The sequence below is a fragment of the Eleutherodactylus coqui genome, chromosome 5 (assembly GCF_035609145.1).
Source record: "Eleutherodactylus coqui strain aEleCoq1 chromosome 5, aEleCoq1.hap1, whole genome shotgun sequence".
Lineage (NCBI taxonomy): Eukaryota > Metazoa > Chordata > Amphibia > Anura > Eleutherodactylidae > Eleutherodactylus > Eleutherodactylus coqui.
In genome coordinates this window covers 219,518,908-219,533,765 of record NC_089841.1, presented here as the reverse complement: position 1 = coordinate 219,533,765, position 14,858 = coordinate 219,518,908, and the positions used below count along the sequence as shown (strand labels likewise).

Below are 14,858 nucleotides of genomic sequence, written 5' to 3'. Positions count from 1 at the left end.
GTTAATAGGAAAATGGAAAATCAAGTCAATATCCCCTTTTATCATGCAAATCAGAACTCATGTATTGTGAAAAAAATAGTATTTTCAAAAAACGAATAGAAAAGTTTTTTTCGCATGTTATTAGGTGTAAAGTTTGTAGGTGCACCCAAGTGAGGAGAAATTTGTAACGTTGAGGTGTTTTTTGTGGTGTAATATAGCCTTTGGTATCAAGGATCTTATTACATACGATAGCATAGGGCTAATATACATGGTGGCGTGCCCTTGTGGGTTGAAGTATATTGGAGGGACATGTAGGAAGGATTAAGAGAAAACAGAACAACCACCAAGGGGTAAATTACACCTGTGTACAATTAGGCCAGATGAAATTTTTAATTAAATTAAAATTAAACCATTAACTAGAGCCCCCCTGACACTATAAGGATGTCTTGGGACAACAGGACAGATTTAGGAATGGCGATCACATTCCTACTGGGTAAGGCTCAGCAAGAGCACTGAAAGGAGATAACCAAATTACAGTTTACCAATGAAGGAACATTCACAGTAGCCTTAGCAAGATCTTGTTCGTGAGGAATCCTTCGTATTGACCACAGACAAGGCTTGGATCTCCCTTAGAAACTTGGCAGATGTTATGGCCAAGAAGATGCAATCCTTTTAAGGATAGTTCTATTTGTGAGACCTTCCCCAGTTTCAAAGGGAGATAAGCAAAAAATGTTAGTACCGAAACAAAAGTTCCTCTTGTCACCGGTCTGAGGATGGTGGATCTCCTGACATAGAACCCTTTTAGAATCCTTTTCACTTAAGCCTCTAGGGCCAGGACTTCTTTTGGCGTACATCCAAGAATGGTAGTTCCCATTTGAGCACACAATTTTCAGGATTCTTTTACCCAAGGCCTCTAGAGCCAAGATCCATCCAGCTATATATAGGTCTGAGGATAGTAGGCCCCATTCTTGCAAATCATCTTTAGGTTCCTTCTCATGCAGGCCTGTAGGGATAAGACCCATTTAGTTTTATGTCTGATAATAGGTCCCATTCTTGCAGACCCTTTTAGAGTCCTTTGAAGCAAGGCCGCTAGGGCCATGACCCATTTTGCTATAGGTCTGAGAATGGTAGGTCTTATTTTTACAGTTTCCTCTTCTCTGCCCTGACAAGATCATTCCCACTCTCTTTAGAAGGGGTCGAGATTGATTGCCTTTGAGGATATACAGGACAGAGCTCATGTGTCATTTTTTGCTTTGACTGCTCCCCCTATAATCTGGGGAGCTACGTGTAGAGGGTTCTGTAAATAGCTCTGAGTTCTCTTAGACTGGATGTCAAAGAGCCCTCCTCCATATGCCAAAATCCATGCACTGAAAATTTACCTAGATGGTCTCCCAAACCTGGTTGGAATGCATCAGTAGTCAACAGGACTTCTCGTTTACCAGCTGGCTCTACCATTTGCAGGAATGATGGGCCTTCTGGGACAGGAAGCAATTTTTTTGTCCAAACCTCTTGAGTTCTGATTCCAGGTGCACAGAAATTCTTCTTCTAAAGGTTGTATGTCCTGGTGGTTTGAGACCTGGATCGTGACAAGGTCTTCACAACTGTCACAAAAAACCCTCTGGATTGTAAGAGGCCGCTGAACCATTAGGCTGTCTGGTTGAATCTCTATAGGTCTTGGCAGAGTCAAGTGTCCAGAAACACCTGTTTTTGCACTGTGAAAAACCACCAATAATATTTTCAACTCATGTATGCGAGCTGGGTGAACCCTCTTTGGCCAGTACTGTATTATGTCTATTACCGTGACCTAGTCTTGGCTGATTTTCATCAATATCCTATGTATCAAGGAAACCCGAGTGGAAGTATAAGACCATATAAATCCCCAAGGTATGGACAGATATCTGCTGCCAAGGGATTGTCTTCCTAGGGGCGCCTTCATACTGGCGATGAAATCGCACGATTTCCCAGCGCTGCGAGGCTTGCGGGAAATCGCAAAATTACAAAAATGGCTTCCTTCACATGTGCGATTTTTTAACGCTTGCGATGCAGAGTGAAAACAAAAATCACAGTACATCTTAACTTTTTGCAATTTTGCCCATTGTTTCCAGTGGGGCCGGCGGAAGCAGCATCGCCCCATTCAAAGCAATGGGAGATTATCGCAATCCTCCGCCACTGCTGTGACAGCTGCGGCAGGGAATTCCTTCATCCCCAAGGGGAGTCCCCTCATCAATGAACACTGACAGCACTGTTAGTGTTCATTGATGAGGGGACTCCCCGCGGCAAAGATTTTCGGGGGGTGGCTTGAAATATAACCTTCGTAGCGCTGTCATCTCCAGCAAGTCTTCTTGCAGGTCACCCTTCTTCAGCATCTCTTTTGGACGGAGAGTGAAAAATCCCCTCCTCCGGAACGCGCTGCTCTGATTGCAGAGTGCTGTGACCAATCAGAAGCAGCACTCAACCATTTCAATTAATTTCAATCAATCAGATGACAGAGCTTCTAACATGATTTATTACTTTATTTTTTCTGCAGCTAGGGATTATATTAAGGGTGGGGCTTATATTCAGTGAGAATCCATTCCTATACTTTATTTTAGCGTAAATATACTAATTTAAAAAAATAACTTTAAATGTTAAAAAAAAATAAAAAATTCTTAGCTTTTTTACTCCCAATAAAACTACAAAACAGAAAAGTGTCAGTGAAAAAGATATTTAAATAGCCCTATATGTTACAGACAAAAAGGCAAAAGCAGCAAAAGCAAGAATAATTTTGGTAGCTGAAGGAAAAAAAAAATAGGGCAGTTACCACATGGGTAAGATTGCTAAAAAGTGTCTGGTCCTTAAGGGGTTAAAGAGAACGTGCCACCTGAAAAGGACTTATTGTTTAAGTCAACTTGTGTTAATTATATTCTTTAGAGTTTTGGCAATTTCACCGTCTATATAAAAAAAATCTGTTTCTGTGGACCACAAGGCTGCTGTACAATAGACAGAAGTTGTTAAGTTTTATAAGAGAAAGGCCCATTTACACCAGCCGATTATGGTTTAAAAAAGAAAAAACAAAAACTATTAAAGGGGTTGTCTCGCGAAAGCAAGTGGGGTTATACACTTCTGTATGGCCATATTAATGCACTTTGTAATATACATCGTGCATTAAATATTAGCCATACAGAAGTTATTCACTTACCTTCCCTGCGCTGGCGTCCCCGTCTCCATGGAGCCGTCTAACTTCAGCGTCTAATCGCCCGATTAGACGCGCTTGCGCAGAAGGGTCTTCTGCCTTCGGCTCGGTTCAGCAGCAGCGGCATTCTGGCTCCCCCCCCTTCTACGCGTCATCGTGTAGCTCCGCCCCGTCAGTGTGCCGATTCCAGCCAATCAGGAGGCTGGAATCGGCACATGTGACGGGGCGGAGCTATGTGATGACGCGTACAAGGGGCGGAGCCAAAACGCCGATGGTGCCGAGCCGAAGGGAGAAGACCCATCTGCGCAAGCGCGTCTAAAAAAGCAAGAAGACACCGAAATTAGACGGAGCCATGGAGACGGGGACGCCAGCAACGGAGCAGGTAAGTGAATAACTTCTGTATGGCTCATAATTAATGCACGATGTATATTACAAAGTGCATTAATATGGCCATACAGAAGTACTTAACCCCACTTGCTTTCGCGAGACAACCCCTTTAACTGCATTCAGCTAAGGTTTCATTGTACACTTAATTGCTATTAAGTAGCTGAGTAGTTGAAAAATGAACGATCTTTTAGCGCTCATCGGCCTGTGTAAATGGGCCTTTAGGCATGCTCTGTGACCTGTGCAGAGGTCATTGTGCAGAAATGTGGAGGAGGCGAGCTGTGACAATCCCCTATTTGTGAATGCTGGCTCCTATGTTACCTATATATGTGTTACCCTTCATTGTAATCTGCCTGTGACCACAGTGATATCACAGCTGCACATTTTTCTCAAACAGGAAGTGTCCGCTTATTATTGGGATCAGGGGCCAGTGTGAAAATTCAGGATATTTGATTTTTTTTTTTTCTTTTTAAAGGGAACCTGTCATGTCCTTTATGCTGCCTTGGCAACAAACCTAAAAATGTAAGCAATATGTCAATTTTGGGGTAATGTGCTGTGGTTTCTAAGAACTTGCAGGATGTTCCTGCAGCTCCCATCAACATATTAATCCAGTTTACTCATGACTTGGTGCTGGCCATGCCCAATTCTCTCAATTGACAAGTTTTCTAGCTATTACACTGCATACTGAGTAAACAGCCAATTACGGAGGGGGGCGGGGCTAGCAGATCATCATAGCGCTTCTCTGCTCACGGGATTAAAATCGCAGCATGCTGCGATTTGCCTCGGTTCTCTGCGGTAAGCCCAACTATTAGCTATGATCATCGCGGAAACCTGTCACCCCCCCCTCCCCGGCTGCGGAATATCGCTAGCAATATTCTGTCGCAGCTGTGGACAGGCAGCCTTACATGTCTGTTATCTGCGCATGTTCTATTACTAAGCTTATACTATTACTCAGTTTAATAGTTGCAGTGTGCCATAAGTGCTATGAGGTAGTCAGGTGCTGCCTCTCTCCGCCCTCTGCTGTTGATAACTTTATCCTGTGCACAGTAGCAGGGAGAAAGCAGTCAGACAACAGCAAGTTCCTCAAGTCCTCCTGTGTCACCAGTTCATGCTGCCCGCAGATAAGGGAGCTTAAAGTGCTGATAGATTGCCTTTAAGTTACAATTCTAATAGTTCTATGTAGCAACTATAGAAATAACTAAATAATGGATTTTCTTTAAAAGTCTTAAAAGCTTGGAAGGTCAGCGTACCTCTAGATGGCTGCAAGTCAACTGAAAAAGGAATGGTAGCCAAATTGATAGCTTTTCTTCCATTCGTGATGCCTTCCCAGTGAATGAGGTGAAGCAAACAATCTTCTGTGGCCACCAGAAGGTCGTCCATCATGGACTGGATGCTGGAGAAGAGAACATACATTGAACGGCTGATGGTCAAAAATGAAAAAAAATAATAAAAAAAACATCCAAAACATGACCACGATGGGAACACCCATCTGAATGAGAGACCGGTAAGACAGAAAGAGTGGGTGCAGCTGCGCTTAGCCGCTTCCTTACGTCGAAAGTACTTAAGAAAGCAGCTTAGCTTGCTGCGCTACTCCCATTGACTTCTATGGGCGTTTTAAAAACAGCGCAGCGAAGCCCACTCTGCCATTTCCGCCATCCCAGCCACCTTGTACAGCAGGGCTGGGGGTGTTGGGGGGGCCACAGCTCAAGACTGATTCAGATCCCATTTATCTGATTTTTATGGCATATGTTGGGGATTTGCCATAAAAATCTGAGATGGGAACACCCCTTTAGCAGAACCCTATAAGATAGATGCTTTCAATACATCAATCTCCCTAATGTTACAATAGAAATTTGTGCCAACTATGGGGACACTAGTAACTGGAACCAAAACCCACAAAATAAGAAAAAAGTGAAGATAAGCAGATAATTAATGGAGATAAGTCTATGTAGAGGACAGGGGACTTGTCATGGCGCTGTACATTACACAGTAGACCAGAAAAACAAGGATCCACCCTCACTAGACGTCCAAAGTAGTAGCTCATCTTGTACTGACAGGGCTAGTGCAAGAAATGTAGTATTGCACTGTCCTGTAGAGCGGCGCTACTAGACATCCAATCGGTGCATGCACTTCAGCATTTTACTGGCTCCTGTACATTGTGTGCCGAATGCAATTCCAAATTACAAAGTCGCAGGAAAGACAACTGTATGGGGAAAATATTGCAAGCTGACGCAATTCTACCTTGAAGGACCCTGTACAGGCCTTTATACACACCTTGTTATTGGAGCTTGTAAATCCAGAACCTTCTTGGTCTCTAAATTTAATGCTGGAGCACATTGTTCCTCCTTGTAATGGGGTATCGTTTTCACATGAGCGCTTCCTCTAAAAAGTAAATAAAAAGTCAGGAGGAAAGAAGAACAGTCGCATTCTTATGATACACATGCTCTGGATTAATATCACAATAAGGCCGCCTGCACACGGGCGGAAATCCTGCCGCGGGATTTCCGCCACTGAAAGTTTGCATAGGAGTGCATTACAATACGGACTCCTATGCAGACGGCCGCGGTTTGGCCGCGCGAAATCTCGCGCGGCAAACAAACCGCGGCATGTCCTATTTTTGTGCGGGGCACGCACTCACCCGGCCGCCGGCTGCGGTCTGCGCATGCGCCGGCTGCCGGAACATGAAAGAGGCGGGGCCACCAGGCGCGGGTGAGTACGTGCTCGTCCCTGCAGGCTCTCGGGTCGGGTCCCGAGGCGAGAATTCTCGCTGCCGGATCCGACCCGCTCGTCTGCAGGCGACCTTAGGGTGCCTGCACACGAACGGAATTTCTAGCGCGTTATTTTAGGCACATTATCTGCCCCAGACCGCAGCCAATATACTCCTATGGCCGCCTGCACATGGGCGGAAATCCCGCCGCGGGATTTCCCGTGGGATTTCCGCCACTGAAAGTTTGCATAGGAGTGCATTACAATACGCACTCCTATGCAGACGGCCGCGCGAAATCTCGCGCGGCAAACAAACTGCGGCATGTCCTATTTTTGTGTGGAGCACGCACTCACCCGGCCGCCGGCTCCGGTCTGCGCATGCGCCGGCTGCGCCGCAGCCGGCACATGAGAGAGCCGGGGCCGCCAGGCGCGGGTGAGTACGCGCTCGTCCCTGCAGGCTCTCGGGTCGGGTCCCGCGGCGAGAATTCTCGCTGCCGGATCCGACCCGCTCGTCTGCAGGCGGCCTATGAGGATCCGCAGTTGTCCCCAGACGGATGGATTTGTATCGCGTTTTTTCACGCACTTGAAAAAAATCTGCGACCTGTTCTAATTTGGGTCGGATTCTGCGCGTGAAGCCTCCAATACAAGTGAATGGGTGCGTTTTTTCACGCAGTACATCCGCAGTGCAGCTGCGGATGGAGTCACTGGTTGCTATGACTACAGGAAGTAGGCATGGTAGGAGGCGTCCCAACACACAGCACAGAGCTTCACAGGCAAATTTCAGCAGCAGCACTGTCCTTCCAGTCACCTCATCCACCAGACAGCAGCCACAAGCCACCAGCCTGCCACAAGCCACCAGCCATCAGCCACCAGCCTGCAGCCACCAGGCGTAACGAATAATGATCGACATGGGCAAACTTGTCGCAATGATGCAGGACTTCCCTAGCATATGGGACAGTAACTGCCCAGAGTACTTAAACAAGAATCGAAAGGAACAATCCTGGCTTCAACTCTCCGCTCAGGTTTATGGGGATGCCTGGACGAACGCAATAGAAGCGGAAAAGAAGAACTTGCGTGAGTATTATTCGCTATTGCGTCAAATGTCCTTTTTTTTTTTCATTTTAACCTCTTAGTGGCCAAGCAGTTTTACTTTTGTTTTTATTGTGCTTTTTTCCATCCCCACTTTTAACCCCTTAGTGATGGAGCTTTTTTTGCTTTTTTCCTTTTTTTCCCCCTACTCCCTAAAAAAAAAAAAATCGTAGTTCCTTTATTTATCCATCGACATCGCTGTATGACGGCTTGTTTTTTTGCGGGACGAGTTGTATTTTGCAATGGCACTATTTATTGTACCATGTAATTTACTGAAAAACCTTTAAAAAAATTGTAATCGGAGAGAAAAAAAAAAAAAAGACATTCCACCATCTTTCGGTGCGTCCTGTTTCTGCAGCGCGCAAAGTGCAACAAAAACGACCTGATATTTTTATTCTATGGGTCAGTACGATTACTACGATACCACACTTATATAGTATTTTTTTTGCTGTAGTACTTGTATTTTTTTTAAAAGATATTTAATTTTTTAAAATTATTTTCTGTGTCCATTTTCTGCGTGCAATAACTTTATTTCTTTGGCGACATAGTTGTGTGAGGGCTCATTTTGTGCGGTATGTCCTGACGTTTCTGTTGGTACCATTTTCGCATACAGTTGACTTTTTGATCGCCTTTTATTACATTTTTTCTCGAAAATAGGGTGACCGAAAAAGTGCATTTCGGGCGTAGTTTCTTTATTTTTTTTTACCACATTCACCGTGCAGGGTAAATCATACATTACTTTGATAGAGCAGACTTTTACGGATGCAGCGATACCAAAACGGTCACACTGCAGGACGGGCGACTCTCCGCAACGCTGGCAGAAAAGAGCACATGACCGGCTCCATTGCCGGACTTGTGTTCTTTCCTCCAGCTCTGTGGAAAGACGTCCATCCTGCATTGCGGCCGTCTTGTGCAGGAAGACGGGTGCATCAGCCGCCAGGATGCGCCCAAGTTACTAAGCCCTCCCTGTTTGTTTTTTGCGGGAACAGTTGTATTTTCCACTGGTGCCACTGAAGCGGCATTTATTGGGTTAATAGCCTTGTTCAGCAGACACCCGCAATGTGTAGAGGGAGATAGGTAGTATTTCTTGCCAATGCAGGATGTAAGAATGCAAAATCTGTAGTAATGAATTCCTCTTGTGAATTTTTTTGCAGTGACTGAAATAAAGTCACGCTGGAGAAGCGCCTGAAAAAAGTTACATGGATCAACCATGCCCACAAAGACATCTGCTCACCGGGTGAAAGCATGTTGCCAGAATAATTTAACGGTGCTCGCACAAGCAAGAGGGACAAAACGGAGTCTGGGTGTTGGTTTTTAATTGGTTTTCCAAGGAATGGGCAGTTCTCTAGGGGTTGGGTTTACCATAAGGGGCGGCTGCTGGTTTTTCTGCGCGTTTTTTTCCGCAACACATCTGCGTATATCCGCGCGTGATTTTTCACGCATCCGCACCTATCCGCAAGCACATTTAGGTACCATACGCGCGTGAAAATCCGCTAGCGGAATCCGGAACGCTCGTGTGCAGGCGGCCTTACAATTACTGATCAGAGGGTCCAAAAGAGCCAAACAACCCCCAAAAGGGGCTGTCCGACAGGCACAATCCCTTACACAATGCAGGATCAGCTGATCACCGTGGGTCTCAGCACTTCTACAAACTCAAATACACCTCACATCACTTCATGGAAGCAGCGATCCCCCAACACGGCTTTCAACAAGATCGGCAAGTGTTTCTCATTGGTTTCAATGGAAATACCCACATCGGCCCAATTGAAAACAATGACCAGCCCAACTGAAAACAAGGGAACGCTCAAAAACAGGACATGCGGCGATTGTTTTCCTGCGATGTGGGGGGAAAAAAAAAGCAATGGGAAAAGTAAACCAAATTGCTCATGTAAATGACTCCATTCAAAGGGCTTTCAGCATTAGTCATGATACAGTTGAGTGGGTTTTTTTTGTTTTTTTTTTTAAGTGTATCCCCATTAACCATTGTCAGTTCTACAGATATTAACCCTTTCCTCCACTCCACCCCCCATTCTCATTACTTAGTCCCTGGTTACTGTCTACACTGTCTTCTCTGTCTCTCCGGTTAACCTCCCCCAGTCCCTTGGTTAAACACTCCTCCAACCTTCTAGTCATCTCCTTCCCCACCAGCACAGCTGCACCCTCCCCATTAACATACAGTCCATCCTTACAGTAGAACCTGTAGTCCACAGCAAAGTCTGCCTAGTTCTCCAGGAACTCAACCCCCCACCTTCATACACCAGCTCTTGAGAAAACTACTACTGCCTCATGGCCACGAGGAAATTATATTTATCAAATCAGCACAGTTCTCCCACGCGTGAAATCCGCATCCCATAGGAAAGCATTGATGATCCGCGGTTAATGAAATAAGCGATTTGCCGATTTCATGCGTGGGAGTAAAAAAAAACAAAAACGTGGCATGCTCCATTTTAACGCAGATCACGTGTGGGTGGGCTCAATTGTCCTCTATCTCAATGGATCTCCCGCATGCCAAAAAAAAGAAAAAAAATTTTTAAAAGACAATTTAAAGTGCATCCGCTGCGGAAATCTGCGCTGGCCATATTTTTTTCCGTGGACATGCCCTAAACTTACATCCTAGTTCCCTAAAAAATCTTTTAAAGACCCTCCACTTACCTCTAACTTTGTCATTGCTGCCAATGTCTACCATGCCCCCTAGATCCTCACCAACCACTACCAGTAATCTGTCAACCGAATCCACGATGCGTCAAACTCGAGCGCCAGGACAACACACAGTGCGCCGATCCCGGTCTTTGTGGCAGATTGCCTGCCTGTCCCCCTAATAAACGAGCCTCCCCCACTACCAGGACTTGTCTAGCCTGGCCTGCACTCCTATTCCCCTTCTTAACAATGATGACCAAAATACATAATGGAACCAAGAGTGTCACAGGAAATCTATATACGCTGATATTACATGAAGGCATGAAGCAGCCATCCTCCATAGAAGGCAGTGAAGGTTTTGTCCTATACAGGTAACGACGCGCTGGTTTCCTCTGCAGCCGACTAGTATTTTGCCGTCTGCACACTGAAAACTATGGGAAAGTTCTGAGCGCTGCGCCTGTAAATGTAACACGTTTCCAGTCTGAATTGCTCTGACCTTTAAACAACAACTGTGTGCTGCCAGCAGAGGAGGGAGGAATGTTCCCGGCGCTGCCACATCAGCAGCAGCTGCGCTCCAGCAGAGAGTGCGGCGAGTCTTCATATAGCAACAGTTACACGGACCGCCGCCACTCATGTTACTGTAGCACAAGCCAACAGGACAGTCATTCCTCCCCGTCATCCAATGCCTTGTAGCACCGCTGTAAAGCACAAACTGCTACATAGTTCTAAGTGACAGCTTGTGTGACATTGTAGACACTTAGAAGGAAGTGTAAATATATTTTAGGAGCTTCCATATATTTGACCCCCGGCCACACAAACAAGATGCGGATTTGAATGTAAACCCGACAAGGTGACCATTGCACATCTATGCGGAAGCTTATCTTCTTAAAACATTAACCAGGTATTAATAGAGGAGGTTTCATATCTCGCCTTTGTGTCGGGCATTCATATATATGTCAAAGGAACAGGAGAACAAGTAACTACCACCGACAACTTATCTCCTGTAGTAACATCGGAAGGCATTGAACACACCCGATCCTCATTTCTCAATATCTGTCATGAAGGGTCCCAACGGTCGGGGGGCTACCATATACAATAGATCCTCAGCAGATTTCATTAAAAAAAAAACTAAATGTATATATATATATATATATATATATATATATACACATACATATATATACACACACACTATATATATATATATATACACACATATACACACACACATACACAATAATATATATACACACATATACATATACTCACTCTCACTCTCACTCTCACTCTCACTCAACATGTGTTAGATCCCCCATACAGTGGCCAAGCTCTTCCCAAACCAAGGGGCACATACGTGGAAGAAGGGATCCACAGCGTCTGCCTCGCAGCCACTATCCCAGGCCATGCACAACCTGTTCCTATCTGTTGTGCATGGCCTGCTTGCCACAGACCTCTCATACATAGGAGGCTATGACCATCGCAGTCCGCGCAGCGAGGCCAGCAGCAGGTTGTTGGAATTCTTCGTAGCACATGTGCCGTTAATAATCTACACTTGTAAAGGGTCCTATTCCTGTAATGTGTTTATTCGGGGATGGCCGATACATTCCACTGTTCTAGAGGCAAACAACCTTTTGTAAGTGGATGAATATTGGAACTTCACACATTGTTTGAGAAGCGGTTTATAGTTTGTTAATGCTAAAACAATAGACAAAGGCCGAGACAGACTGCGGTTACTGAAGAAATATTATAGAATCCCTTGGGGCTATTGCATTTCAACACATACGACTGGAGAAATACTGACTTGCCATTTTCTTTGCTGCTACAACAGGGCGATTTTAAACAAAGTGTGGCCCTAGGCAAAATTAAAAGTATGACCCCAAATACTAAAAGCATACCCAAGGCCTCAGGCCCACGGCCAGATCAGATGCAGACTGTGAAATCTCACAGTGGATTAAGACCCAGTGCCCACCAGCGACCCTATACTCCACTGCCCGCATCCACCGCGAGTGTCTCACCTGGCTAGCCAGCACAATGGCATGATGCACCGATGCTGGGCTGTGAGGCAGATTCCCGTGATACTCCGCCGTGTCAACAGCGCGGAATATCGCGGGACGGACGGCTTCCATAGACTGCAATGGAAGCTGTCCGTGTGATTGCCCGCACAGAATATAACATGCTGCGATTCTCCCCTGCGAGCGGAGCAGCATGTTTATGAACGGTCATTGCTGTGGAATTTGCGGTGGACGCTTAGCCGTGAATTTCGCAGCGACAATTCGTCCGTGGGCATTAGCCCTAAAACTTTTGAGATGCAATGCTCCAGATGAGGACCAAAATGGTCCCCAAAAGTGCCCAAAATTTTGCAAATGGCAATTTGACTTTAGTCTTGTCAGCATTTGCCACCAATAGTAGCACATGGCTTTCAACCACAAACAAGCCACACTTTCCAGATGACCTTGCCCCACACACTGCCCAGAAGGATAATGCACAACTGAGCAGTCTGTCCTGTGTTCTTCTCAATGCAGGCTGACCTGTAAATTAATGGAGGCATGAGCTGCGCTGCCCAAAGCAAGGGGGTGGCGGAGGGGCACTTGGCTTTTTGTGATTAGGGGAAGAGTAGGCAGTATCTGGCTCCTTTAATGTCCTCGGGGAAGGAACAGGGGTGCAATTGCGCTATGGTTTGCTTCCTGCACTGGCTGTATAGACAGCGGTGTCAAGAATTAGTTGAAGAATTCCAAAAAGCCCCAGACATCTACTTTAAAATAATACAAATGTAGATGGCATTTTTTTTTCAAGTCACATACAAAGAAACATAGCCCCAAAATATTGCCTGCAGTCCAGGCAAAGACAACCACTTCGGACTTCTTCAGACATGTGATTTCGGGCTGTGTGCAGCCCTATTATAGCCTATGAGGTTATGCACTGGTGGTCTGTGCGAAAAGGAGGGGAGTGTCGCTGCATGTCCTATGTTCATCCATTCCAACAAATGTCAGTGTGCTGCCTGATGCCAACGCCACCCAATAAGACCATGTGAATCCGCCCGTAGCCAGCTAGAAAGACGGATAGATAGATATATTTTTCATAGAAACTGTACTTTTGCAAGAACCATTAAAAAAAGGCCTTTTTCTCGGACTCCACATAGTCAGTCTCAGACTTGCTCTTCAGTATGCTCTTCTTCATTCTGCTCTACGCAAACATAACCTTCCCTTTATTTGCAGTAGTCAGAACAGCATGAAGGTGGAAAATGTTAAGAGCGCCTATGGATGGGGAGTAAACAGTACAAGCCGGCTAAGGCCAGGCCATGTGTGTAACACTACACAAGCCATGCAGCGTTTTACCACTGTGCAGCCGACGGTGACCCGGCCTATCGCTGGTATGGCAGCCATATTGTACTGCACATGCAGCGTGTCTCACGAATGCTGTCACGCGCAGGTCACCTTTTTTTTTTTTCTGCTGTCGCTTAGCAACAGCGCATATAGAGAGCAATGGGTGCACTCATAATACGCCGCAAAATAAAACATGCCACTTTTTGCACTTGCATATTACGCAATTCCTACACACTACGCAAGACAATGTAATTGGCGTAATATGTGACAGTCTTATGCTCATGTGAGCCCGGCTCAACAGGGGATCAAGCCGGACCTGGGAAGAAGCACAGTTCAGCTTGAGGATCAAAAGGTTTTAATTTTATGTGGAAATACGGTTTTGAGATTTTCCTGAGATTTAAGAACAAGCAGGGAGCAGATATAGGAGTAAAACAAAGGAAAAAAGGGGGGGCATATTCGCCTGTCCAGGGCCACCATTCTAGTTCTTACTGGTCGCCTCCTGGAAGTCACTGTAGCATTCTCATTCCATTTATTGGTCATGTGACCACTGACCAATAACATGATTCAGCAGGCAGATGTGCATGTGACTGGTGAACGCCCATGTGAACAACAGATGGCACGTGACTACTGCAGTCACTTCCAGGCTTAGAGGGCCTGCGCTGGATGAGGGAGGCTACTAGAGAGGACAGTATGGCTTGCTTTATTTTACAACTTTATCTGCTCCCTGACTTTTTTCCCTTTTCAGAAAACCCCTTAAAAACAAGGTTTGTCTTTTCTACTGAAACAGCAATAATAAGTCAACAAACCTTCTTTTAGGTTCTTTTATGTGTGCAGACTTGACACTTTCACATAGATGTGCTATATCCACATTATTACCATTATACTGTGTGGATAGATTAAAAAATAAAAAATAAAAAAAAATTAGATATATTTATATATATATATATTTTCAAAAAAAATTAAAACACACACAACTTACTTTGGATACACAGGTTCATACAAATACTTGTCATCTGCAACAGGAACAATGTCAAAGAACAGAATGTATCCATTGGCAGTCTGGAAAAAAAATAGAATATAAAATGTAACAATTTGTAACAGCTGCAAAACTGATAACATTTTATAAGTGCTACAGCCTTCCCCTGAAAATAAGACCTACCCAGATTTTCAGGGGGAGGCTTGAAATATAAGCCCTAGCTACACTAATTGAAAAAATACTCACCTAGCATCTGGTCCTCACGCTGGTCTCAGACGCTGTGACAGGTTGCAGTGTCAGCCTGACTGAGGATTCTCTTTTTTCTGGTAACTGGGTTTTTAATTATCCTGCCTCTGTCAAGCAAGTGCTGTGATTGGATCGAGCGCCCGCCAATCAGAGCTGGTGCTCTATCCACTCATAGCACTCGCTTGCCGGAAGAGAGGTAGTTCAAAACCCTGTTACTAGAAAGAAGGGAATCCTCGGTCAGGCCGACACGGCAACCTGCCACAGTGTCTGAGACCAGCGTGAGGACCCGGACGCCGCAGACCAGATGAGTATAAACCCCACCACCCGAAAATAAGACACTGCCACT

General features: G+C 45.3%; 1 protein-coding gene across 5 annotated transcripts in view; it reads right to left on the bottom strand.

Annotated features, from left to right (window-relative positions):
• RIC1 (RIC1 homolog, RAB6A GEF complex partner 1) overlaps nt 1–14,858 on the bottom strand; it is a 104,385-nt gene that overhangs the window by 47,148 nt on the left and 42,379 nt on the right. For 3 of the 5 annotated variants that reach the window (XM_066604246.1, XM_066604248.1, XM_066604247.1), the window contains exons 3-5: nt 14,270–14,349; nt 5,810–5,917; nt 4,786–4,928 (exon numbers count right to left, since the gene is read on the bottom strand). In XM_066604246.1, coding sequence (XP_066460343.1) covers nt 4,786–4,928; nt 5,810–5,917; nt 14,270–14,349 — 331 coding nt within the window. Of the gene's footprint in view, nt 1–4,785; nt 4,929–5,809; nt 5,918–10,463; nt 10,483–10,951; nt 10,994–14,269; nt 14,350–14,858 lie in introns of those variants that run through there. The other 2 variants (XM_066604249.1, XM_066604250.1) reach the window with 2 other exon arrangements.